The 26,202-nt window shown below is 38.3% G+C and overlaps 6 protein-coding genes across 8 annotated transcripts; 1 reads left to right on the forward strand and 5 right to left on the reverse strand.

Annotated features, from left to right (window-relative positions):
• LOC18591548 lies at nucleotides 152-6,125 on the reverse strand. Of its 3 annotated transcripts, none has more exons than XM_018125823.1 (14): nucleotides 5,946-6,125; nucleotides 4,726-4,999; nucleotides 4,319-4,587; nucleotides 4,170-4,227; nucleotides 3,493-3,617; nucleotides 3,184-3,394; nucleotides 2,813-3,095; nucleotides 2,664-2,727; nucleotides 2,520-2,580; nucleotides 2,343-2,409; nucleotides 2,173-2,263; nucleotides 1,672-2,022; nucleotides 1,377-1,598; nucleotides 152-1,096 (listed from the first exon to the last, which is right to left on the reverse strand). In XM_018125823.1, the coding sequence occupies exons 2-14, from the start codon at nucleotides 4,823-4,825 to the stop codon at nucleotides 647-649; spliced, it is 2,352 nt and encodes a 783-aa protein (XP_017981312.1). In that variant the 5' UTR covers nucleotides 4,826-4,999; nucleotides 5,946-6,125; the 3' UTR covers nucleotides 152-646. The 3 variants fall into 3 exon arrangements, with proteins under 3 accessions (XP_017981312.1, XP_007017796.2, XP_007017795.2); XM_007017734.2 differs by having other exon boundaries at nucleotides 2,813-3,107; XM_007017733.2 differs by having other exon boundaries at nucleotides 2,813-3,107; nucleotides 4,726-4,982; nucleotides 5,946-6,119.
• LOC18591551 (gibberellin-regulated protein 11) lies at nucleotides 9,778-10,639 on the reverse strand. The gene is made up of 3 exons (XM_007017738.2): nucleotides 10,459-10,639; nucleotides 10,324-10,369; nucleotides 9,778-10,225 (listed from the first exon to the last, which is right to left on the reverse strand). Exons 1-3 carry the CDS (start codon nucleotides 10,537-10,539, stop codon nucleotides 10,044-10,046), a joined length of 309 nt encoding a protein of 102 aa, XP_007017800.1. The 5' UTR covers nucleotides 10,540-10,639; the 3' UTR covers nucleotides 9,778-10,043.
• LOC18591552 (gibberellin-regulated protein 1) lies at nucleotides 11,747-12,804 on the reverse strand. The gene is made up of 3 exons (XM_007017739.2): nucleotides 12,466-12,804; nucleotides 12,298-12,340; nucleotides 11,747-12,205 (listed from the first exon to the last, which is right to left on the reverse strand). The coding sequence occupies exons 1-3, from the start codon at nucleotides 12,541-12,543 to the stop codon at nucleotides 12,024-12,026; spliced, it is 303 nt and encodes a 100-aa protein (XP_007017801.1). The 5' UTR covers nucleotides 12,544-12,804; the 3' UTR covers nucleotides 11,747-12,023.
• On the reverse strand, nucleotides 15,658-18,703 carry LOC18591553 (putative ER lumen protein-retaining receptor C28H8.4). The gene is made up of 6 exons (XM_007017740.2): nucleotides 18,296-18,703; nucleotides 17,698-17,897; nucleotides 16,701-16,841; nucleotides 16,477-16,557; nucleotides 16,028-16,152; nucleotides 15,658-15,936 (listed from the first exon to the last, which is right to left on the reverse strand). The coding sequence occupies exons 1-6, from the start codon at nucleotides 18,516-18,518 to the stop codon at nucleotides 15,888-15,890; spliced, it is 819 nt and encodes a 272-aa protein (XP_007017802.2). The 5' UTR covers nucleotides 18,519-18,703; the 3' UTR covers nucleotides 15,658-15,887.
• Nucleotides 19,050-21,419, reverse strand: LOC18591554 (probable alkaline/neutral invertase B). Its single transcript, XM_018126075.1, has 5 exons — nucleotides 21,390-21,419; nucleotides 20,862-21,294; nucleotides 20,344-20,775; nucleotides 19,549-20,107; nucleotides 19,050-19,468 (listed from the first exon to the last, which is right to left on the reverse strand). The coding sequence occupies exons 2-5, from the start codon at nucleotides 21,267-21,269 to the stop codon at nucleotides 19,173-19,175; spliced, it is 1,695 nt and encodes a 564-aa protein (XP_017981564.1). The 5' UTR covers nucleotides 21,270-21,294; nucleotides 21,390-21,419; the 3' UTR covers nucleotides 19,050-19,172.
• On the forward strand, nucleotides 22,661-24,937 carry LOC18591555. The gene is made up of 5 exons (XM_007017742.2): nucleotides 22,661-23,014; nucleotides 23,123-23,234; nucleotides 23,426-23,490; nucleotides 23,571-24,164; nucleotides 24,630-24,937. Exons 1-5 carry the CDS (start codon nucleotides 22,811-22,813, stop codon nucleotides 24,747-24,749), a joined length of 1,095 nt encoding a protein of 364 aa, XP_007017804.2. The 5' UTR covers nucleotides 22,661-22,810; the 3' UTR covers nucleotides 24,750-24,937.

A 26,202-nucleotide genomic window follows, 5' to 3' on the forward strand; every position in this document is an offset into this window, starting at 1 on the left:
GTGCTAAATTTTGTTTTGGGGAATTGATTTGCGTGTTATTTCAGCGTTCTACTTGAATAATCAGCAGAATAGTGATGGAAAATTATACCATCAAACTGAAACATATAGAGATATTGCATGATATTCTTTATCAAACTGAAACATATAGAGATATTGCATGATATTCTTTCTCTCCCTAATTCTTATTCCTCGAATCTTTTGAGAAAGATAGGTCAGAGAATTAAGCGAATAACTACAGTTGGGAAAATCTTTTTGGGAGTAAAAGATGCAAACGTGAGAGAAGAAGAAAAGAGGCAGAGACGAAGGTTAAACCTAAAGCATACGCAATTAGCCTTTTTTGATATCTTTCACTGTAAGCAGGTGACAATGGGGCAATGGGCATTAAAATACCGTCTTGAAAAGGGGAACTCGACGGGAATCTTCGTACTAATTTATCTTAAATGGGACCGAACAACCTCAGAGATTTCCATTCGAACATCTGATCACCAGCAAGCTCTCTCATTATTTCATGCCCGAATCCGGAGCGGTCAATCAAATGAACCCCTCGCTATTTTGATCACGTCAAGGATGAGTACGAGGGTCTCGCGTGCAGTTGAAAGAATTAAATAATGTTACGGTGTGTCATAAGTGGAAGGGGCATTCTACTTCAGAGGCGCTCATTGCAATGTAACTGCAACGATGGTGGCCCACCGGCGGCGCGAAAACCACCGCTGGTTCCTTCATAAACGGATGGAAGATGGTGGTGGTCTTGCCTTTTCACTCTGGCAGGGGAAAACGAGGAAGAAATCTCAATTATCGGCTGTAAATGTTGCGGGACTGTATGGTACTTGGGCCCGACAGCATCTAGTGTTGAATGGGGAGGGATGACAGTTTGAGCACAGGGCATCAACATGGAAGACTCGGGCTTTCCATTTTGCCAACTTGGAAATTGGGTCAAGACTGCGGAAGTTCCAGCAGGCCTGTACTGAGCTGCTAGGTGAGTTGCCCAAAGTCGTTGCTGTTGCTGGTGTTGGTGTTGTTTTGAAACACCTGAATGACTTGTGTAAGGAGGGCCACAGAAAGGGTTACTGAGACATTGAGGTAGCTGCAGTTGGACCTACAGTAAAGTACCAGAACATAGAGTCAAAACTGTCGTCACAAGAAATGACAGGACAATCAGAAAATGTGTTGGTGATAGCCCTAAACAGCGACCTAGGGGCTTCAACTGGGTGCGAGCTAAATAATCCACTTATCAACGGTCCCATATAGTGATCCACAGACTATGATTTCATAAACTAAGACGGCCGCAATGCTTGTTTATGTTAAAGGTTCTCAATTCAATCTCCTGAGATAAACGTTTTTTTGCAATTTAAGGAAAAAGGACTAAAGAATAAAACCTGCCGTGCAGCTGTTGCTGTTGAAAGCTGGTCTGTGTGAGCAGAGGAGGAATAACGAGTTGGGGGTATTGAAAAAGGCACGAGTGGCTGATGTGGTGGAAGTGAATGAAGGTAAGGAACTTGGAGTTGTGGCAATGATTCAATTCCCTTTCCAGCTTTATTAGAGCTATTATTAGCTTCCTTACCGATGTCTCCAGCCAATAAAGACAAGAAATCGAAACTCTGCCAGGAAACAGTGAGTGATCAGGATGGGGAGAAAGAAACAACCACAAGCAATCCCAATAGTTGACCTTACCTGCTTCTTTGAAGTGTGCATCCCAGATGCTGAAGCAACCTGTGGCTGATCCTGATGGAGCATTTTTGGCTGTTGAATACCACTTCTAGCTTCACAAGAATTTCTATCAATAACAGAATTGCCAGAACTGCTGCTAGGTGTAGTGTCATTTATACCATTTCTCAAATTACTGCGATTGTTAGGATACAAAAGAGCTGTTCTCTTTAATCCTACATGAGGTTTCAACTGAAGAGACTGTTGAAGAATGCTGTCTTCGCTGTCTTGCATCTGTAAATTACGAATGATACAACTGATATAAACATGAGCGGCACACCTCTTCATTGACTTCTTATCCATGGTGACTTTTGAAACCTATACTTCTCATCATTCACCACGCACTTGATTAGATGCTTGAAATTCAACAGAAACATTCATGAATGTAGAGACAATGGGCATCTTAAAATCGCAAATGCCAATCCTATAACAGACAAAAAGAGCCAATCGAAAAAATGTCATGTATACCTTTCCAGTTGAAGAACCACTTTCAAGTGAGCATGGCCTGGGGCCGCACATTGCGGCATCCAACCAAGATGGAATTTTAGTAGCTGATGGCCTGGTATACAGTAAAAAGTATGAGGGGTGCCATAAAGATGGTTATCAAAACAGATAGATATGACGGTAAAAGGAATTACTGTGAAAAACCAGGACTCCGAGCACCAAGGGGCACTGTAGAAGACAAGCCTGGCCACAATGCAAGACCTTTCAATACAGAACCACAGTTGTTTCAATGTTAGAATGTTAGCATGCAAATAGCAAATCAAATCAAGCTAAATATAGAAATGGAAGCTCCTTAGCAAGCTGGAATTTACCATTTTTTTTGGGCTCCTTGATCATGCGTTGCTGTGCTATTTGGCTTTCAAAAGCAGTGACCTAGAAATAACCCAAAGCATCCATATGAGTTTGAGCTTGATCAATAAAGGAATATTTAATTTTGACTTAGATGTCAAGCTTACCCCAAATGCCATTTCTGGTTTTCTCTCAAAAGGAGTGGTCACCTGTTGCTTGTGCTGCTTCAATCTGCAGAAACATAAAAAATTGAAGGAAAGAAAGAAGAGAACATTAGAAAAGAAACGGGAGCGTAAGTTGGAAGAAAAGTACTCACCCAGTTTCTAAGCTTTGATCAGAGAGAACATGAAAGTTGCCAGTAAAGCAAGATGACTTCTCAGCACCAGGTTCACGCTTAGCCTTGGAAGGGATGGTAGTATTCAGCTTCATTTGAGAAATAGAAATATCTGGTTCCGTAGTGGACTTTTTGCTGCCTGGCAAGTCAGGCTGATCTTGAATAGTAGGTTCATTCAAAGAATTGAGTTTAGCAGCTTCATGGGATGACTCATCTATAGGGGATGCAGTCTTAGCAGCTTGTGGGCAGCAAACTGAGTTCGTATCTTCTTGTTTAACTGCATAATTAAATAACTTATACGACAGATAAAAACAAGCTAAAACTCTTCCAAATTGTTAGAAGTAGATTAAAACCTTCAATTGCTGTGACAGGACTCTCCACTGCCTCTGGAGGAGCTGAAGGTTTTACTTCCATTGCTTCACCACTCAATTTATTCTTATCCATTGAGTCACTGTCAGGGAACATTCCTGCCAAAGCATACAGGGTCTCCGCAACCTCTTCCTCATCTTTTGTGATTGGCCCAGGAACAGTCGACTTCCTGGACCAATTAGATTCTCCTCCTTTCTACAAAAAAGCAATTCCAACTTCTTCAACTAAAAATGCTGAACTCAAAAGGAGTGATAATAGAACTCAACCCTGGAAATTAATGACCATTGACCAACCAAATTCAGTTTGGGTTTCTTTACACCATCCTTTTTATGCGATTCGACTCCATCAAGTGTATGGTTCAGTTTCTGTGAATCTGGTGAAGGCGGGGAGATAGACTCGCGACTGCGCTTCTTCATGGCTGTAAATGAAATACCAAATATCCCAAAACATTAATCCCATCTACCTCAACTTTTTTTTCTTTACATTGAAAGAAGTCTAAAATTCAGAAAACTCCGGTATCTCCTTTAAAAGCTTCAGTACATAGAAAGAGGCAAAAACTCAACATAGTATAGTTACTTGAAAAGAATCGATACACCATAAAGGTCACAGCATAAATAATAATAATAAATAGAATTATAAAAGGACAGCAAAAAGAATCTTGCGTCCATAAAAAGAAAAGAAAAAGCAAAAAGCCTCGGTTTCGCTTCAGTTCTAAACTTCTAATCCAAAAGCAAAAATAAAAATTGAGAAACTTCCCAGCAACTCCCCCATCAAATGGAAACTTTATTTTAAAACGACAGGACAACAAGCTGATTAAACCCTGAAAAACAAGAACAAACAAAAACAGAAAGAGATAAAAAAAATAAAAAAAATTGAATTTCCATTTTTCTCGTTTAGAATAATTATGTACATTTATTTATAATAATAATAATAATAACCCTTCCTACTTTCTCATTCACAAGTTACACACCTGACCGTAGCTTCCGTGGAACAGAGGCATGATCAACGACATTGCAGTCATTCAAAAACTGCAGAGAAAAATAAATAAAATTTAAAGCTTTAAAAATTTAAGAAACATTTTCTTTTAGTTACAGTGTGTTAAAAAGAATGAAGGATTACCTTTTTAGGAACCTTAAATCTCTTGTTGGTAGAATTAGTGATGAGAGAAGAGGAGTGCCGTGAATGAGAAGGACACTGATTTTCTCTATTATCAGAAGACAAATCACAGCAACAACTGCCCATTTCAGTTTCACAGTGTTGGTTGCTACCGGGACAGGGACTGTGACTTCCTGTATTACCATTAACGCTGCTCAGTCTTCGTATTTTCTCTCTCTTTGCTTTCTCTAAACAAACAAAGTTCCCACCACCACCAACACCACCAGCAAAACCTTCAAAATCAATGGACAAACAAAGCCATTTATCTGTTACTAAATTCTTCTTATCAAAAAGAGCAAAAAAGGAGGAAAAGAGAATACGAAAGAAAACGACAAGGGAGGGAAAGGGGAGGGGTTTTCGAGTAAATTTACCAAATAAGAGTTTGGGTCGAGATTGTTGTTGCTTGTTAGTATTAACCTGTTGTCGCGAGAACCTACTCGTTCCACGCCTCACGTCTCGACTCTTGTCCATTTCTCATGATAACATTACCAACATCTAGCTAACGCTTGGCGGCTCCTTTCAGAAAACGGCTTTCACGGTTTAAAAGAAAAAAAAAAAACCGATCCAAATTCCAAATTCACTCTCGCCAAACACCTCGTAAAAAGCTTCAAACCAGATCTTTCTTCTTCTGCAATATCAGACCACCTTCAATTATATGAAATAAACAAAAATAAAAGGTCAGAGAAAGCTTCGTTTTAATGCATCTCTGCATAATTCAGTAAAATGAGGAGAAGAAATGAATTGAGTTTTTCCTTTTTTTTCTTTTGGTTTAGCTATGAGCGAAAAGTAAGCCGGAAAGAAAACCGAAAAAGTGGCGTTTGGGTTTTGTTTTTTCCAAGGAAAGAGAAAATAAATCAATTTAGTTGCCTTGCCCTGCCTGAAATCTCTCCGTTTCTCTCTCTCTCTTTTTCTCTGTTTGCTAGTTTAGCAAAGAGCTTAAAAGGATCCCCCTAGCTGAGAAAGCTGGGTAAAAAAAGAAGAGACATTTTGTTTGACAGAGAGAGAAGAGAGCAGAGACAAAAGGAATACAAAGTTGAGACTTGAGAGATTTATTTTTTAAAAAAAGAAAATAAAAAATAGAGGGAAAAAAACAAAAGAAAAGGTAAAAGTAATTCGGTTCTCGTGTTCAGAGAATCAGGTTCTTCGTGAAAAAAAGCACTCAGAGAGTAAGAAAGAGAAAAAAAGGAAAAAAAAAAAAAGAGAGTGTAAGTAATAGCAAGAGATAAAAATGGCGTACAAAAGACAGAAAAAGAAAAATTCACAAGAAAAGCAAAGCTCTGTTCCACCTCGTGAAAAAAAATCCTTTAAAAGACTAAGAAAAATTAGCCTAGATCTTACGATTTTGAACAAACTTGAATTACAAAAGAAGCTCATTAATGCAACGAATCTCTTTTCTCAACCAAACAATAAAAAAAGCAAAAAAATAAAAGATAAATCCAAAATATCATCACAGTGTTCACTTTCCCTTCAGTCTTAACCTCCTTTCTTTTTATAGATCAGAACCCAAAACACCATTGAAGAGTAAAACCGAAGACGAAAACTAGATGAAGATGAAGAAGAAGGAAATGAATGCGGCAGAGCAGCCGGCAACCTTTTTGTTTAAGAGATTCACATCAGAATTCCCGAGTGTTCGCGAGCATGTGTGCAGCTCATTCTCTCCTCTTTCTCTCACATTCTCTCTCTCTCCTTTTTCTTACAAACTCCCAAAAGACGGAAAACCCGAAGCTCTCTCTCTCTTTCTGTGTTATTTCGCTTTTAAATGCATCATCACAAAAGAAAAACTGCCTTTCATTTAATTTATACTTCAACGCCTACTGCGAGTCCCATCTCACGTCATTCCATTTTAATCCGCGCCATTTAATTTCTTGCCTACTGCTTTAGCCGTCCGATCTTTACCTTTCCATACAGGCTATCTTTGTCCTACGTGTCCGCCACGTCATATTTCGTTGCCTCGGACACGTTGTAGACCGCCTAATGGGAAAATCCACGGTCATTAGTTATCGATGTGAAACCTAGGTCAGTTTTGTCCCTTCGATGATGGCTTCCTTTATTATTCTCCCTCAGACGGTTAAGTGTACTTCAGTGTTTTCAATAAATGGCGTAACTGAAACTCAAGTTATACTTCATCCCACGGCCGTAATCGCAGTTATCGTGGATGGCCTCCACGTGGCACCCACATTTCTCTTTATCAATTGACTGTGATTTATTAAAGTCAACATTTGATGGATTCGATTGAAAATTAAAATAATCAAAATTAATTTGTATAATTGATTGAATTAATATATAATTTTTTATATAGTAATACTATTTATTAAATTTTATACTTTAAATGATACATTTTTTATTGATTTAATTAAAATTCTTGTACATCAAAATCAATTAAAATCACAACAAGATAAATTAAATCCAATTCAATCAATATTGATCCATTTTAGACATGCGAGTCAATTTTACAAAAGAACAAAATTTGATTATTACTCTATTTTTTGCTTTTAATGTAGTAGTAAAATGGTTGAAGACACGCGAGGGGGAATGAAGTGGTTAAAAAGTGAATACAAATAAAGAGTTGAATTCAAAAAAAAAAAAACAGTTGACAGTCACGAGGTGTAGGACCCAAGAGGATGGGGCTCGCCGAGTTAATGGAAAGGAAGAAGACGGGAGATTATCTGATCGGGTTGGCATTGAGCAGGCGATGGATGACTACTGATTCGAATTCGATTCTCTCCTCCTCAGCATGGCTCACCCCAACACAAAGTCATGCATGGTGCGTGATTTTATAGATTTTTATCAGGTGGATGAAGTGGATTTTACCATAACACCCCTGATTCTAAATCTTTTTAGACTATTATAGCCCTCGAGCCAAGACTCTTGTAATAAAGAAAAAAGAAAGAAGACAAAGGGAGCATGGTGGAAATGAGCAGTGGCCCAATGTCACCCTTAAGCTGACCAGATTCGATGAGATTTCAATTCAAGCTTCGAGCAAGAACAATTAGATATTTGGTTCAATCAAAGTCGGTCTTGATAAATACAAGGCGAGCCATCTTGGCTTATTTGCGGGACCAAATCATGAACCTAGTGCAAGATTGGTCCACTGTCAGTTCAAACTTTGTTGCAATTCCATGGATCAATTTCAAGGAATAAGAAATTTACTTCACATATGTCTTTAGCTACTTAATCTAAATTTAATAAAATTAGCTTTGTATACAAACTTTCTATACGTCAAAGCTTCTTAAGCTTGAACTTAATAAAATTAATAAAGCTTTCTGTTCTTAATTGCAACATTGGTCCGGACCAATAAATTGAATGTTGAATGTGATAAGACAATTCATGGTCCAAATTGAAAAGAGGGACCAAACAAACCAAAACTAGTATATTCATTGAGCTGTTGACTAAACAAGCCTAGTCTTAAAATTGATACACTATGCTTATTTTCTTCATTTTGTTTCTTTTTTTGGAACAAATAATTGAGAAAAATATAATTGCACAAATGGACAATATGCAACTCAAAAAGATTACAGCAATGAAGTTGAAAATCCAATAAAGTAAAAAGAAACTATCGTGTCCTGCCTATGGCAAATCTCAAAAAGTGGCAAAACGTGAAGTCTAGATTGATGCTTTTACCTAGATTGATTGATTGTTCACCAACTCTTGAAGAGCAAACGTGCTTTGAAGTTTGAATTACACACCCTAGGGTCTAATGCTCCCCTTTTGGATGGATAGATCTTAAAATTCTCAAATATTAAATTAATTAATTTCTTATAATAATAATTAAAATTGGTTCATAATAATACAGAAATGTAACTACTAAATACTGATAATCAAAGATTAGTTATAGTCCGGACGATAATCCTAGATAAACCTACGGATTCGTTCTGTCAGGTCAACCGTCCTCCCTCCCTATACTCTGAAATTTTATTGCAAAAATTAAAACAACCATAAACTCTATTAAATTCAATCTAAAAATAAACGAAAAAGCAAATGCACCTAGAAAAGCCGGTGGGCCACGATGCAATGGAATGGAGAGACCAGGTGGAGGCCTGGATGTAGGCCATACCCCGCCATGGTTAGTCCCGTCTGGGTCACAGTTCTTTCAGGATCAATCGATCTTGTTCAAAAGATGGCGAAGCCCAATCTGGCCCAATTCAGAAAATGACACTGATTCACCGATAAATTAAAATGAAGGAAAACAACAGAGAAGATTCTTTGACGGGTATAAAATTACAAGAAAATCCAATTCAAAGAGATCCAATTACTCTTTTACCAAGAATAATTATAAATAGAGCAATTTTACAAAACAAATTAGCTTAGTTATTAATCCACGCATTTCTGATTGCAGGAAATCACAAAGTATTAAGCTTCTGCTTCATCTGGAAAATCAGATCAAGAGAATTGTTTAGTAAAATTGGGAGGCAAACCCACAAATCATCAAGTCAAGAAATATATGAAGAAAGGGTAGGTGTAAACGAGTTGGATGCGAAAGATTTCTTAATGAGAGTGACACTGACAGACATGGACCGTGCGGAAGTATCAGTACAACCGAATACAAGCTCTGATCTCACAGACATTGTAACATGGTTTATATAGGGGTGAAAGATAAAGATGGGCGCACAGCAAAGTACACCTGTCCTTGCAATGCATGGTTAAAGGAGGCATTAGGGTTCCTGGAGGATAACGGATGATTTCAGGGTGGGAAAGGGATTCTGGAGCTGAAGGGTTCTGATCTGAAAGTATGGAATGACCAAGAAGATCATCTTTTGCTACAACTAGCACAAGAAGAAAAGAAAGCACCACCACTTTTAAAACACTTCTACTACCAACACTTTCCATAGCTCAACTCCCCAGAAGAAAAGAACAAACAGTGAAAGATGACCGAAGCAAAGTACATACTACCATTTATAGCCTGGGAATGGAAAGCCTTTGATTGAAAGCCAAAATGGTTGACATTTGGAATTAATTAATTACCTCTGATTTCTTTTCCACGAAAAAGCAGAAATTATCACTGATTTCTGCCCATAATTGTGGGAAATTCAAAAGTTTAAAAAATAAAGTCAAAATTTTAAACATCGATTAGCTTAAAGTTTCTTTTATGGAATTTAAAACCAATTGCAGAGATTTATAAGAGAAATTTTCCTTCATAAATTCCTTTATCTTTTAAAATAAACAGAAGGAAGGAAAACCAGAACTTTAGGGCTTGATTTTGATAATTCACCCAACGTTACGAAATTTATAATTAGATTTGGACATTTTTATTTTTTAATAAATTTTTTATGTAACTTTCTAATTAATTAATTGATTACACAAGAAAGAAGTCCAAATTCAATTGATTTGGACAACATAATCAGCTGCAAAAAAATTGATGAAATAAAATTTTGAAATAATAACCGAAATATACACAAATATATATTTATATATACACAAATATATAAATCGATAATAATTTGAGATATATATTCATACACGCACGCACGTGTAAGTAGAAGAACTCCCAAAACTTAAGAAACTTTGATATAATTAATTAAGCCCAAAGCAAGTAACTATAACCATGCTTTTTTACTTTGATATAATTAAATAAGGCCAAAGCAAGTAACTATAACCACGCTTTTTTACATTGCGATTATTATCAAAATCTTATTCTATAGTTTACTTAGAGTTCAAAACCCATGCAGATCAAGAGGTGGTATGAAGCTATCTAAGGGCACTTGTGTTTGCCGCCGTGGGTGGTCATGTCTCGGTAGCATGGACACGCATCATAGTTACCGGAGGTGCCAGGAGGAACGCAGTTGCATCGGTCACAGCATGTCCCACACGCCCTCTTGCAAAGGTTCGGCCTCGACGATAGTTTGCATCTCACGTCACAAGCTCCATCACAATCTAAACCATAGACATAACACAGCAATATATATTACGTTTATCAAGTTTAATCAAAACAGAATCATTTCATTGGACTGTGAGATGTTGAAGGAAATTACCTATTTTGTCATCAGTCAGAGCATTCTCTACCATGTTCGTGATCACCTGTAAAGCATGAGCGAGCCAATGTATTGGCGTAAGAAAGGAAACCTGGAAACAAAATAAAAGAACATTTTTAGAAATGGGGCTTCTACCGTTGGATCAGACTCAGCAAAGCCAAGTACAAAAAGAGAAACTATGAGAAGGGAAGCCAGAAGAGTCTTGGAGATGGCCATTGCTTTTGGATTTCTGTAACTTGTAAAACAAACTCTAGGAGAGAAGTTTGTTGAGTACGATGAGGAGAGACACGGCCTGGCCTGGTATTTATAGCGAGAAAGGAAAGGAAGGGGGGATTCCTAACAAAGTTATAGCCTTAAAAGGTAGGTAGGTTCATGTTTAAAGCGAAAGGTATCACTCTATCAGGCCAATGGGTCAGTCCGGAGATGGTCTTGTCATGGGGTACCCTTGCTAGAGTAATGATGGGATATGGCATTATCATCCTAATTTCATATATTCAATTTTGTCAGTTTCCAACAAATAAATGCATGAAGTGATCATCTACGGAATAAGATTGGTAATTAAGTTTCCAAAAAACGTAAAAAAGGGTATATTAATTACATAAATCTATGTACTATATCATATTCTATTTCCATATGAACTATGGGTTAAGACTATCCAACTTTTGTTTATGCTGTTAAATATTTTCAGAAATTAATTCCCATGACGCGTTCCCTCGTTGGTATCAAGTCATGTGAAGAGAACTTTCAGATAACATCTTTCTTCCGAATAGCATCAAGAGAGCCACGTGGAGTCATAAATGGTCTTTGGTAATTGCTTGATGGATGTTGTTTCCCAATCGTTCAAGTATCTCATTGTTTTGGGATGCCTTGTTTGCTTCAAATGGTTCAATTCAACGTGCCAACTCCCATTACTGCCTGGGGTAAATAAGCGTTTGAAGGCAATACGAGGAGAAGGGAAGGAGATGGATGTTAGCACAGTGCTTTTCAGGTTCAGTTTTGCTTTGCTTTCACGGCTGCTTAAAGCAGCTGCGACACGAGAAAAGTCTCTTCAAACATGGGAAAAGCTTAGACGAGTCTCGAAAGTGCCTTTTTCTTCGACGCGTTGATGCCTTGATGGCCTCTTTTCAAGTTTCGATCTTCTGATAGACTCACTTAGCGGCCAGGTCTACCCAGCCCAATAGCTCTTAGGAGAGGCCTGATCAACACGAATTTGGGCCAACAAGCTCGTTCTACCTAAGGCTTGGGTCCTTGATACTATGCCAGGTTCTCAATTTTTTGTCTTCAGGAAACAAAATTAAACAATTAATGACTTAACTAATCAGGTTCTCAATTAATGACTTAAACAAGTCATTAATGGTTTAGTGATCATTCCGAATCCAAAGATAAAAGAACTTGAATCATTACAATCATTCAACCATTCAATAAAAAAACTAGCATCAATTAGAGAAAAGAGAATTACAAACTTCATTATTATTTCACACTCAATATAACAAATCATTAATCATATCGATATAGCCAAAGAGACAAAAGAAAAAGAAAAACAAGTCATTTACGTACATGACTTTTACTTTACATAGGGCATTCTTTTATTTATTCGTACACCTTCATAAAACTTCATTAATTTAGTTTGACCACATCTCATCCGTTGATTTATGATCATGATGGTCAAGGCAGGCAGAGAGAGGATTCATTTGATGCACTCAAGGGCACTTGCGTCTGCCACCGTGGGTAGTCAAGCTAGCATAGCAGGGGCACATTTCTTGGTTTCCGGCAGTTCCTGGAGGAACACAGTTGCAGCGTGCGCAACATGTCCCGCATGCCCTCTTGCACATGTGTTGCCTGGAGGCTAATCGGCACCTGGCTGCGCAAGCTCCACCGCAGTCTGTCAACCAAAGAGAAATAGCATATCAAAAAGGGTTTTCTTTACCTAGAAAGTTCACACAGTTTTCTTTTCAATATGATGAAAATTTTTACCAATTTTTTCTGGGGGACTTGTTTCCTTGCTTGTATCCGTCACCTGTATTTCACAAGAACATGTAGCTTAACTTACTAGCAAATAGCAATAATAGAAAACGTTCATCGTGTGTACCATTCGGGAAAACAAAAGAGGTTAATGATGATCAAAAGTTATCAAGCTTTTACCAGTTGATCAGCTTCAACCAGTTGAATAAGGAGGAGAGAGACGAGAAGTGAGGCAATCAAAGCCTTAGACATGGCCATGGCTAGAGAACTACTTAGAAATACAGCTTTGTTTTTGTTTCTAGTGTCTCTGGCTTAGGGTTCTGTATGGAAAATAAGTGAGAGCTGCTCGTATTTATAGCAAAAAAAGTTATGGACAGATAAAAAGAAGTGAAGTAGTAGTCGTAAATTAGAAGGGGTTAGGTTCATGCTAACATACAAAAGATTCGGATGGCAAGTACGCGGAAGAGCGGAGAGAAAAAAAAGAAAAAAGAAACATTCAATGGTAACTTGTCAGGGAATATCTGGTGGAGGAAAAGCCCCTTTGGAATGATCTGGAGCAAAGCAAGTTTCCCATTGTTTATGCTGGACGGTCTGTTTCATTTATCTAGTGGGGGCTCCCCCAAGTGGTTTCTACATTACTCACTCTCTTTTTCTGAGGGGTTAAGAAAATAGAACTCAAAACTTGGATTCTTTCGATAATCTAAAGTCTGGCTGATGATTCAAGAACTGTTACAAACGAAAAAAAATTACTAAAATGGAATAGAAGTATGAGTCATGGCTTCCTTTCCATCAATTAAAGCAGACTTAAACTGAATCTGTACTCATTGGGAATTGATGTCCATTTTATCTGACTGGAAACATCTTTGATGTTGGCCTGATGAAGATGGCAATTCAATGGTAAGAGCTGATTCAATTTTCCATGATGGAAACAAGAGAGTGAGCGTCTTTTCAACCATTATGGATAATCAGGAACTCTGTCAATATACAGAACCTCTAATCAATCAGCTCACCATTTCTACAGGTGTAGATGCATGCACCTTAGTATCATTAATTCTTCAAGTCGGTGAGGTTACCTATCAACATCCTGTGAAACTATAGATTGCTCTCATTTCTCTGAATTGGACAAGATTTCAGTGAACCAAACTTTAGGAAATCCCCGTTGTATGATTGGCATATTTCTTTCTCATTAACCTAATAGTTAAACATTAATTATGTTTGCTGCCTAATATGAGTCTAGTTTCACAAGACCAGAGGACCAGGCTATGTTACAAGACCAAACAGGGGGAAATGGCATATGCAAATATATGTTAAAGAGTTGCATTATTAGAGGCATAGGAAGTAAAGCAGACTTTGTTTTAGAACTTAAATATATGAATAATTCAACCACCTCGCCAGCTGATAGTAGGCCGGTGGAATCAAAGATGGCCTGGCCTTTATGAAAACCATATTTTTGGTTGGTTTTTCCCCATTTTTTTTCTTAGATAAAGAAGTTTCTCCTATTGTGTCAGGTTTTAAATCCATGTCTTGTCAGAAAAATCACTTTAGTTTTTTGGACTAATGACTTTGTAAATTTCTTTAAGCAAAACCAGTGGTTCCTGTAGCTTCATGTCTGATTTTTTTTTTTTTCATTCTGGTTCCTATGTTTCGAAGTCTTATGTTTTTTCCGTCAGACCGTAAGGGAAAGAAAGGAGTTCGATATTATGACAACACAACCAATAATTGAATGTGAAAACTGAGAAATAGTGCCAATAACAACTAGCTTACAATTCTCTCGATGTCCCACTCTTGCACTAATGTCTGAAAGTGCTAGATGTGGGAGCATCGAAAATTATGGAAAAAACCGACTAATGGCCCAATATCCAAGTTTGTAGTAGGAAAAAGATGGGAAGTTTAACACTTGTGCAAACGTTCATGAGTCATGACTCAAAACACCCAGCCTGATAACTTGACAGCTGTATTGAAATCTTTTCCCCCAACAGCTGTACCCTGCTAATGAATCTATCGCCAAGGTGGCCGATACTTATCCAACGTTTCAGGCTTTCAGCAGTTTGGAAGGGTTTGAATTTCACTGAATTCTTGCAACCAAAAAAAGGAAGGCTTTAGGGCTCTAGAGTTTCTCCTCAAATGCTAATAATCATGCCCCTGCTTTAGCAGTATTAAGGTTGGTCTTATCTTTAAGCATTCAGCATTGTTTAACTACTACCAAACACCTAATAATTTCGATTCCCATGCCCCATTTCCCACTACCTAATCTGCTGCACAGAAATACTAGTTTGAAAAAGAAGCAATCAGGCAAAGGAAAGTCTCAATGATGGCAGTACAAGACAGAAAGCTGTGGGTTGTTTTTGATTGCTTACAGTTTACCAACCTATCAGCTTTGGGGTGGCTAGCTTTGTGTACTTATTCACAGAGGGAAGTCCAAAACTCTTTTGCAGGTTTTAATTAAAAAATTATTAAACGTACGGAAAGGACTTAACCGAGGTCTAGCTTTGGTAAGCCCTCGGGGCCCTGGTTTCGAAACACACACGAGTGAAAAATCGTTGTCGTCTCTCGTCTTTGTTGGACATTTTGGAACCAACCCTGGTTGGGACTCGGGACAAGAGAAGGTTTGTGGATAAGGATATGGTACAGCTGGCTAGAGGAACCAAAATCATGAACATTTATGAGTTCCAGCTTGCATTGCGACCTTTTTATTTTAATAGGCATCCTGCTATCGTTTTCTTATACAACCACGGAGTGGGAATAGTATCATCTTTTCCAGGGCAAAGAAGAACAAACAAAACAACGCCTTTCAAATCCATAATGCTTTTGGCCTGGCTTTTGTTTAAAAGAAAATCAAAATCCTGTTATTTCCTGCTCACCGCTAGCATTGATAAATATTGGTTTGAAATCTGTTATAATATTCGTTGGATATTAATTGACAATGGACCTTAGAGGCCTTTACAGGAGCAGAGGCCGATGCTCCTAATTCCTTCCCTTTTAGCAACCCTTTACAGGTTGAATCTGCACCAATGGAGTTAAGCTTTCTACCCAATCACCGTTCTGTGGGCATCGACACAAATGCTTGGGAAATGGGTACATCATCAGATATTGCAGAAAACCAAGATGCTTAGCAGATGGAGTCAATGGACTTTGTTTCCCCGGATGAGGAAACCTTTATAAAATGTTATTCATCAAAGGTTAGCAGAATCGTTCTTAAATGCAAAAGGGTACTAAATGACCGCTATGATTTAAACTTTTTTGACCATATTAAGCAACACAGATAAATTATCAGTGACTTGCTGCTATTTAACGACTTATCATCATCAAAGCTAAATGCTGGTAGTAAGCTTGCGTCATGATAAAGCAGGAAACCAACCAAGAGCCCCAAAGTAAGTTCAAATACTAATGCTGATACTACTAGTTAATTTAGTAATATTATTGCAATGCATTATGTACTTTAGTACATGTAACTCTTCCTAAACTTTTACAGTCCGCCTGCTATCATTGCATTAGTGACTGAAGAAGAGAGACAAAGTGCACATTATCCTGATGCCCAACAACGATCTTTAAGAGCAGCCAATGCCTCCAATGTCGTAGCTGCGCAGTTAACCTACTTAAGTTTACACCACACCAGAGGGGAGTCGTACAACAAGTTGTCCACCGATGAGGCTGTAAAAAGGGGGGAAAAGAAGCTTCTTAATAGATTTCAAGAGATTTAACATTTTTAAGGCATGTTGCAAAACTTATGCAAAGCACCCACCTCTTGACATAATAGTAGCAAAAATCTGCCAAAATGAAAGTCTGGACAATCTCAGAAAGCAGGACCATAAAAGGCCATAACCCATAGCCCAAAGCTGTCAATAAGCGTCCTTGAGTGTCGAATACCTAGGTAAATGAACACATACATTTAGATGAAACAAAGAAAGCCAATCCTTCTAGAACCATTGTTTAGCGTTAGAATAAAACCACAACAGGAGGTATCTGTGAATTAAATCCCAAATGTGACCTAAAATACATTGATCTCAAGATAATTATTATTAATTTACTTCTGCATAGACAAACCATGAAAGGTAGCAGAGCAAGCCCCTTCTACATAATATCAACGTCAATGAATCAATAAGAATTCTATGCACGTAAGTGTCCTAGACATGATGTAAATCAGGTGTCAAATCCTCTGATAGGTGTCCTGGCAATAATTACTGTAAATACCTGGATGACCCAATGTGCACAACTCAAGAACCTTGCAACTCCCAGTGCAAACACATAATGTGCTGTAAATGGTTCAACTATCTGAAAAAGGGCCAAAAAGAAAGGTGATACATCCAAAGGAGCATTTGCTTCAAGGTAAAAGTGCTTCACATAAGCTGAGCATAAGTTAAGGGTAAACTATCCAATTAAGAGAACAGACAAGTGCCAATCACTTGCTGCATTACCTCTATGTTCTGCATGACCCTTAGCTGAGGCAGAACTGAAATGGCTTCAAGGTAAACACAGAAAGCCCAGCAAATCCTGTTGAACCAATGATGACTTGTTGATGGATGAATAAACATTGACAAAACAGCACATGGTATCACCTATATCAAGGAAAGAACCAAAATTGTTAGTGACAAAAACAGTTCAAAGTACATCAGGAAAAGCTCAAAGAAACAAAGATGCAAGTACCACCGCATCTACTCAACTGCGTATATATCTAAGTTATTAGGAAATACTATAAAAGCCTACTAGTGTTAGATATTGCCTTAACAATGCGCTTGAGAAACAGTAAACACCAAGGCAGAGGAAATTCGTAAAGCAGATTGACTCTACCATTTCTTTTGATGCATAATCATAGCTCCTCTTGGAGTCAATTCATTCACTTCTTTAATGAAACATCTTAGAAAATTCTTTGACATTTTTTTGCGACACAATAAAAACAAAGAACTCCCATTAATCATTTGGCAGAGTCTAACATGTTTTCTACGAGACATAGATTATTGTACTCTAAGGAGTTAGATCAAGAGAAAATATATGGCTATGATCTTCCCTGAATAGGTGAAATAGGGGGGGGGGGGGGGGGCGCGGATGGCTACACAAAAATTTAAGGCAAACATAGTCAATAACTCAAGTGGGAAAAAGGAAGAAAACTTTGCCATGACCAATGTATCTACAGCCTCCTAAGTGGTAAACCAAGGGCATACTAAAATCTATATAAACTCAAGAAGAATCAAATCCCTCTGAACCTGAAACCCAAACTTTCATATTTTCATAAATGAGACTATGTTATGCAGCAACGTTGACAGACTTGTCACAACATCCACTATATGAGGAAACAAATGAGCACGATGCATGGTGCATTACAAAAAGACACATTTATAACAATGGAGAAACAACACAAAAAAACAAAGAGCTTATATTAATAATCCGAATCCAAAAGCCGAGATGAAGGCTTACTACATAGTAGATTCCAAAGTTGTCTTTGTCACTCATATAACTAGACCTCAGATTAAAACGAATCATATAAATAACCCAAAGGGTTGTCCCTAATGTTGCTGAATCAAGTAGAGTATGTATGTCATATTCCATGACAAAACTGCAATACAGTCTAACAGCCAAAAACAAAGCTGTTAGTTCCTGCGATTTAAGTGAAAGACCTGCAAAGATATATAAATAACATCAGGGAAGTGAATAGTAAGACAAACTCAAAGGTCAAAGCTAGAAATTGATGTTAAATGAACTATCAATAAAATAAAAATATTTCCCTTAAGGAACCAGATAACTAAATTTTCCATTGAAGGAACAGTTACCAATCAAGAACCATCCTGATTAGGAAACATAAGAAGATAAGAAACAGAATTAACGTCAAAGATTCCATTTTTTTTATAGCCAAAAAGTACATTGGTCCAGCTAAAGAATAATTATGCATGATGAAACTAACAAGCCAAAATAAAAACACCCGACATTTAGCAAACGTTAATAAAAGAAACCCAACGGATCCACCTCAAAACCCAAAAGCAAATTGAGTGGAAAGCAAATTGAGTGGAAATGATACCAGCACAAGTTTTCTCTTTGGAAAGCTTGTAGATAAGGACACAGGTGCCCAAGGCATGAACAGTCTCGGCAGCAACAAAGAGGTTGTCGTTATCTTCCACGACCATTTTCAAGAACACAAGTGCCGCTATCACCGATAGAACCGCTAAAAACACCTTCATCTTCGGTGGTTGTCGCCGTATCCATCTAGACACCGCGTGGATCGGGTTCTTGGATGCCTTCATTGTCTCTTCCCCGCGAACTTCTTCCCTGTTTCGGTCGTGTCCGGTTTGTTGAGGTTAGTCTCAGTTAGAAGAACAGTGAAAAAAGAGTGAGCCTCCTTTTAGGGAGAGAAAAGCAAAGTTTTTTTTGTTTCTGTTGAGAGAAGGGAAGAGGTACGCAGGACGGCAGGAGGGGAAGGAGTAAAAAATCATGAGACCGCAGCTGACAATTGGACACGTATTAAAGTCTTGTTATAACAGGGGCACGTGGTAGGTCAGCAGTATTTAGTAGATAAGACCACGGATCAAATTAGTTCACTTCAGTTTAAGGAGCGACTGTTTGCCCTGTACCTAGACGCGGCGACCAAGGGTTCTCTTGTCCGTTCGATTGACCACAGATTGTGGATTTTGATGGTGATGGATGGAGAGATTTAGTTTTGTAGAGTAGGTACTAGGTAGGTCGACGTCCGCAGGATAGGAACAATATTTTATTAATGAAATATGATTTCTTCAGGATTAGACTTAAAGATAAATGGACTAAGTCCGATTCAACCCATGAATATTCTTAGTATGATCCTTTCCTTAACATAGAGATCTCAATTTCATAAAAAAAAAAAAGAAGCATTTTTGATGTGCAAACATATGTGGAAAACGATGGTGGATTGACAAGAACAGGTATCAACAAGTCCAGGAAGTAGATCTTTTCATGAGGGGCTTCATCTGTTTGTCTTCCTCCAGCGATATCATACCGAGATGAGATGGATCCTCAAGCATCATTTTGGCTACCAAGTACCCAGCAATGGACCAAGTCTGGAATTTACGAGCCTGCTTCCCAATGTATCGGCCAAGCTTTCCATCATAGTACTCGGGCCAGTGGTCCTTCGACAACCGGGTTTCAGCAAGTTCTATGGCACGTCTGGCAATTTGTGGGCGCCCAGTCTTGATACAAGCCGCTGTGAGGAGCCATAGAAGGACTGCAATAGAAAAAGTTTCAGCAAATCTAAAGCAAATTTAAAGTACCAGTACTTTTACAGCAAACAAGAAGCTTGATTACCAGGCCAAGATCCTCCGTTGTGATAACTCCACCTGGTATTCTTGGGGTCGCAACCTGTGACAATTCGCCATTCATGGCTCTCCAGAGCTGGATAACATATTTTTAACGGCATTTCTCCAACCAATTCTTCCCAGCGTGATTCGATAAGATCCATTATGGCTGCAGCTTGCTCTGGAGTTGCCAAAGATGACAGAATCGCCACGCAATTTCCTAAGCAAAACCAGCGGAAATCCATCTTTGCAGGGCTGACATTTCCAATGAAATAACCACCCCGAATTGGCATGAAATCAAACACCCAGTCTGGCAGCGAATCAGGCATCACATTGAACTTGTTGACTGCAGTGTGAGAGTATTCCTCTGTTTTATAGCGGTATATGTCATTTAGCTGCTTCAAATCCAGCCAAAAATAACTCCTCATGTGATAGCTTAAGGCATGGAGGCGTTTAACTATACGTTCCATGAATTCTTTGCCTTCCTGGTCTGGTTTTAGTAAAAGCAAAGCACATCTTAGCGCCATGAAGAACAGCGCTTGAATCTCAATAGGATAACCATATACCCCCTGGATTAAGACACGAGGAATAGAAATTACATAGTAATCCAGTTTCTTAACTAGTAAGATGTAACAATAACAGAAGAAGAGATAGCAGCATATGAACAGGAAAAATTGCGGCAAATGATTCATAGGCTAACAGGTACAGCTAGAGTTCACATTATGTCTGTTGAAGCCAATCCAAGAAAATAGAAACAAGGACAAACATACGACTAGCCGATGGAAAGTACGAGTGAGAAACAAACCATTCTGCGGTCAATCATGCAGCATCCATCAGCACAGAGCAGAGTCGGGAATGTGTCAAAGCCTTCTGAGAGACACAAACTCAAAATGAGGCGCATGCCCCTTTGACAATCAGGCATTTCGGCCAAGGAAGAATCTCCTGTATGCTTTGTATATGCACGAAGCAAAATAATCCACCAAAATCCAGAATCAACCGGAGCAACTCTCCCTATTGCGCTCTCACCAAAGTCTGCCATTAAGATTTCACTGTTCCTTACCGGATTGTGGATTACTTTGAAACTTGCTGGCATCACTCCCTCTCCTAGCTTGAACCGGTCTATCCTTTTCTCCCATGACTGTAAGTGAAGAGTTTTCAAAAGAAAATTCTTGACTATTTCTTCCTCCCCGTTCATCAAAAACGCCAAGGCACTTGGAACAAAATCTCTGACAAAAACCTGCAAAACATATCAGCAATAAAATAAGCTATACAGTTCTGCTCGATTTCCTGAAACTATGTCTGATCAATGGAATGGGTATTAACCTGATCATAATTAAGCTCTTCCACAGAATGGTCTATTGCAGCAATAGTACCAACTGGTTGTCTGCGGTAGAAAACAATCGAGCGCCTCAAATTCTCCCATGCCTCAGCTACCATGGCATGAGCCTCAAAGTAAGTATATGATCTAGGTGTGTTAAACCCAGACCTTCTACCATGCGGAGATAGACCTTCAAGGTGGTCTGTTAATATTTTGAGCGAATGGCGGGGTGAGGTAATTGACAATTCACTTGAAGGCCTTTCCTCAAAGGATCTATTCCTCTCTACATTTATAGCTCTGGGTCTTTCCGAAATCCTGAGGATATCAGAATCTTCAATCTCAAAAATGGTTCCCGCTGACTCCAACGTCTTGACATTTCCAGTTTGAGAGACATCTATGCCTAGTGGACACATTCTTGATCTTAAACAGAATGACGTTCTGCAGAACAAATGGTCTTTAACAATCAGAATGGAGAAAAATTATTCAGAACTATGAAAGTATTTGTCTAGGAAAAAGAAGAAAACAATGCTCACTAGCTGAGATCAATGTATGAAGCTTGTTGGGGGTGACAAATGAAAAGAAAAAACACCCCAATGCAACGGCCTTGAGATTACAGAACATATAAGCGAATGTTAGACCTAGGAAGTGCAGGAACACTAGCCCCCTCCACTTCGTACCAATCAGCCAAACAAAACGAACATGCTTCTAACATGCCTCGCTTGGTATAAACGTGATGGAAAGCAAGATTGGCTTGCCACAGCACCACCTGCTATTGCCAGTTATGAACTCTCCATTGACTGGCCGAACTGGCGAATCTCTGCTATAGAGTTCAGCGAGATGACCGACAGGTTGGAACAAGCAAACATCTTGGAAGATCCGATGGAAGCGTCGGATATTCCCCCCTGAATCTTGTTGTATTAAAACTCTTAATTAACCTTTTAAAAAGAGGGAGTACAAACTGTTTTTAACCGGTAAACAGCAAGTTCTGCATGTGGGGAAATCGAGACAAAAGAAACACATTCCTTGTTAGAAACGACGTTGGCAGCATTTACGGAATTGGAACGTATGCTTAAGATAGATTACTATAGATAGTAATAGATTTATAACTTTAAAAAAAAAAGATAGTAATAGATTTATGGTCTCTTTCAGCCAAGTTTTGGCATTCGAGAGAGTGAGTCCATCATTTTCATAGGACCATCGCCTCCAAATTGATGGGAACCACGCTTGTTGGGACCCTGGATATTTCATTGTTAGGCAAACTGGCCTTTTTTGTTGGTCAAGACATGAGATTCACCCCTGCAATCCATCGGCACTGTTTACGGATAACATTTTCCATTTCCCATATCAATTTGCTTATAAGATTTAATCATAAAGGATTGCTAGGCTCTTTTGGGTAGGTTAAGCTCAGCCCAAAAATGATGATAGCCAGGAGCTTTATCAAGTCTCAAAAGCATGTTTAAAGAAAATATTTTTCCTTCCATTCTACATGTTAACATGTTTGAGCCATTTCCCACATGAAAAATAGTAAAATTATTTGCATGTTTAATTACTTGATTAATGATACTTATTTTCATTATTTTCTTTTTCTTTTCCTCGAGCTTTTACTTTGGCAGATCGGGTCATAAACTTTGGGCCAAACTTGACCCAAAATAATTTGGTCCCTGCCGACGTGGCGATTCATAAAGGCCCGATTCTGCACATATAGAACCCAACTGTGCCCAAAACTACTCAAAGAACGAAACGGTATTTGTACGTCAGCGGCGCAAGTTAGTATAACCCCTATCTATTGCGCTTTATGTACTCCAAAAATCGACCGTTGAAGCGCCCTTTTCGAATTGCAACGATTCTACCTTCAACGTTTGCTCTCAAACACCGAAGAAAGAAAAACGTGACAATTCTTCTTCATCATCATCTTTTCTTTATATCATTTTGATTCTGCTGTTACGATTCCACTATGCGAGCGAAAACGCGGTCTCAAGTCTCATCAGAACGTCAAAATTGGGATAAAATCTTTGAGGGTTTAGTTGAGATGCTAAAAACCCAGCAAGAGCAGCTTGAAACACTGGCTAAAGAGAGAAAGATTCTCGAAGATCGGATCAAGATGCAGTACGATCGGTGGGTCTCTGATGTTCGCCTCTACGAAGATCACATCTCTCAGGTAAAGTTTTTGAATTTAGGGGTTTGAGGGTTTTTGGTTAAATTTAGGGTTTTCGTTCACCTTGATTGGAGGGGTAATATTGGGTTTTGGTTGTGTTTTGTTGTGTAGGTGAAGAGTGATATGGAATCGAAAGAGATGGCGCTTGCGCTTGAGGCTGCAAAAGCCGATTTGATGGTAGGATTGAAGCATAGAGAGACTTATCTTTGCAAATTGAAATTAGGTTTGCGTTTTCCCCCTCATATTTGGTTCAATTCCTTTTTTTTTCTATAATGACTGGTGGTTGTGCAGTTTGGATGGGAATTCTTTTATGTTGACTTAAAATCTATTTGGGGTACACTGATCAGAAATTGATATTTTTATGTAATTTAGTAATGTTCTGATGTGTGTATTTGCTTAATTGGCTTATTGTAGAGGAAACAGAGGACGAATTGACTGATTTCAGAATCTGGTTTGACATCCTCAGTAAAAATTCAAAAGTATGTTTGAATGACTTTTCTCCTTTTCATATTTTATATATATGTAATTTCTAAGCTTCTAATTATTTCATTATTTGCAGGATATTTCTCAAAGGGACCCTGAAGAAACTAAAAGAGGAATGTCAGGATGTAAGGATAGTGGTTCAAAGTCTGTTACTGTGAGGACATTGGAAGGAGATGTAAGAAGGCTAAAGCTTAACTATGAAAATCTTGCTTCAGAGAAGAACTCTCAAATAACTGCACTTTTGGCAGAGAATAAGTTTGCATGGAATCAATTCAATGTTCTGGAGAGTCAGTATACGGATAAATTAAACAGCAAGGATTCTGAACTTGAAAAAGCTAACCGGAAGATTGAGGCACTTATTTCCAACATGGAGGAGCTGAATTCATCTAATGCTGAAAAGGATGCAATAATTGAGAGATTAAAAGCCGAAGTGTCTCAGAAGGAGGCTGATGCGAGTAAATTCCATGAAGTTTCTAAGAAATCTAGGGAGGTTGAGTTGTTGAGAAAGTCCAGAAATGCTTCTTGTACTCCTGTCATAAAGCGTTGCTCTGCAGGTGGGAGAACTTCCGTTCTGGGAGGTAAGCATGGTGGCAGGGATGGAGGCAATGTTATTGTGAAGAAAGAAACCTCTGCTCGTAATGATCCTGATCTTCTGAATGACAGTGGAAAGGTACTTTTTAATCGACTTAGCTTAAACGTGGAATAATATTACTTTGGCATGACTTCTTTCAGTTCATGATTGTTGTTAGTATGGTTTAGTTTAATGCACTCTGTAGTTTTCTGGTATAAAGATTTACTGTCCTTTGTTTTGAGTAGCACGCTCTAGGAGGCAGAAGTCTAAGACTCTAAACAGTCATTCTTCCTATTTCATCCTGCCTCAAGGACCTCAAATTGTCCTTAAATAATTGTTGTAGGGTTATAACAAATTGCTATAACAAGGCCGTAAGTAATCTGTGCTGGGGAAGTTACGGTTCTCAATTACATTTATCTCCACAACAAAACAAGAAGGCTGTACATTTGCTGATATATTAGCTTACTGGCCAAAGTTATTTTGATTTGTCAATAGCATATACTGCTGTTTGTTCTTGTGTCAGATCTAGTAACTAACCAAATTTTATCTTCTTATGTTGTTCAGGGAAGCAGAAGCTCAAAGAGAAAAAAGGATGATGTTACACCCATTTCTGAAACTCCAAAATTGTTCACTTCCACATTTAAAGTTCCCAGATTGAAAGCCTCCTCTCCCAAGACAAGATGACTTGCCTTCTGAGTTCACTCTTCATGTATTTTTATTTTATTGAGCTGCAATCATGGCAGTTAATGTAATATTGCCTCTATGTATATTAATTCACTATCCTGAAGCAAACATCTCTGTAATTTTGACCAACTTTTAATTGTACAACGCTAATTATTAATGAATTTTAGTGTTTCTGATTTGTCGTATCAGTCTGAACATCTTTTTTTCAAGCGTGGTGGATGCTATTATGCTGGTAAAGAAGGTAAAGTGCCTAAATTTGGGCCATATCAGATTCCTACACGTTAAGTCGGAATAAAGTGTTGAACTTCCTATCTAATAACAGGTCAGATCAAGGAAAAGCTCAGAATTTTGACATTGAGAGAGCCCTGTAACTGTAAAGTGATTAACAAGGTGATTTTGAAAGATTATAAAACTTTTGATATCATCCATGCCATGGGGACAGTAAACACTGCCATATGTACTATGATAAGAAGGATGGAAAACTATAACCCAGCAACTCATATCTTAAATTATTCGCAGATTAGATAAACAGAACCCAATGTAATTGCTTGTTCTCCTTCTCTCTAGACCACACCCCGACAAACTAGTAGTAAGATCTCCAAATATTTGGAGACCACATGGAATGAAAATAGGACTGGTAAGAGACCATCACCAGAAGAACTACCAGCAGCATAACCATGCCCCAAGGCAAATTCCTCGTCCTATACTCCAACTCTCTCTTCGTCTTTGCATAAGGAATCACGAACCTTTCACACTTACTGACAAACTGAGCAGCAAAGATCAAGACCACAGGCAAGAACAAGAGGAACAACTTCAGATTAAGCATTGAATGATGTATCTCTTTCTTGAAGCTCACATAAGAAGAAACCAACAGAAGAAGACATATGATTCCAAATATGGAAAGAAGAGGTAAAGGAGGAGGAGATATGGAGGTTATCGCTTGCTCAGTCCAACCTTGCTTCCACCCAGGACCTCTTTCCTTGAAAAACCAACCCATCACTCTGTTTCTACCCTTTGTTTCTTTGGGCTTCTTTTGCTATATTCATCAGAAGAGATAAGAGGTGTGTATATAAACAAAAGAACCAAAAGTGGGAGAAGGTTTTTGAGCTTTTTTTGTCTTTCCTTTGGCATAAATTCTGAGGCTTTAGATTCTATCCCCAACCGACCTTTCTTTTAGAACTCATGCCCACTAAGATTGATACCAAATTCATAATAAAAAAGAATAAAAAAATAGTGGGAAAAATATACAGTGAAAAAGAATTTATTCTTCATGGATTCATGCAAATCGTCGAGGAGAGTTTTCTTACATGATTTTCGGTTCAACTCTTATTACTAAGAAAAAGTCCGTACTTTTCCGTTTCATGTTGATGCAAAAGCGACGTGCCGTTTTTTGCTTGGCATAATTTTTCAAGATGAGCGGTCGCCACGCGGCGAAACTGGTTAAACGTTTGAG

Source organism: Theobroma cacao, chromosome 8, assembly GCF_000208745.1.
Source record: "Theobroma cacao cultivar B97-61/B2 chromosome 8, Criollo_cocoa_genome_V2, whole genome shotgun sequence".
NCBI lineage: Eukaryota > Viridiplantae > Streptophyta > Magnoliopsida > Malvales > Malvaceae > Theobroma > Theobroma cacao.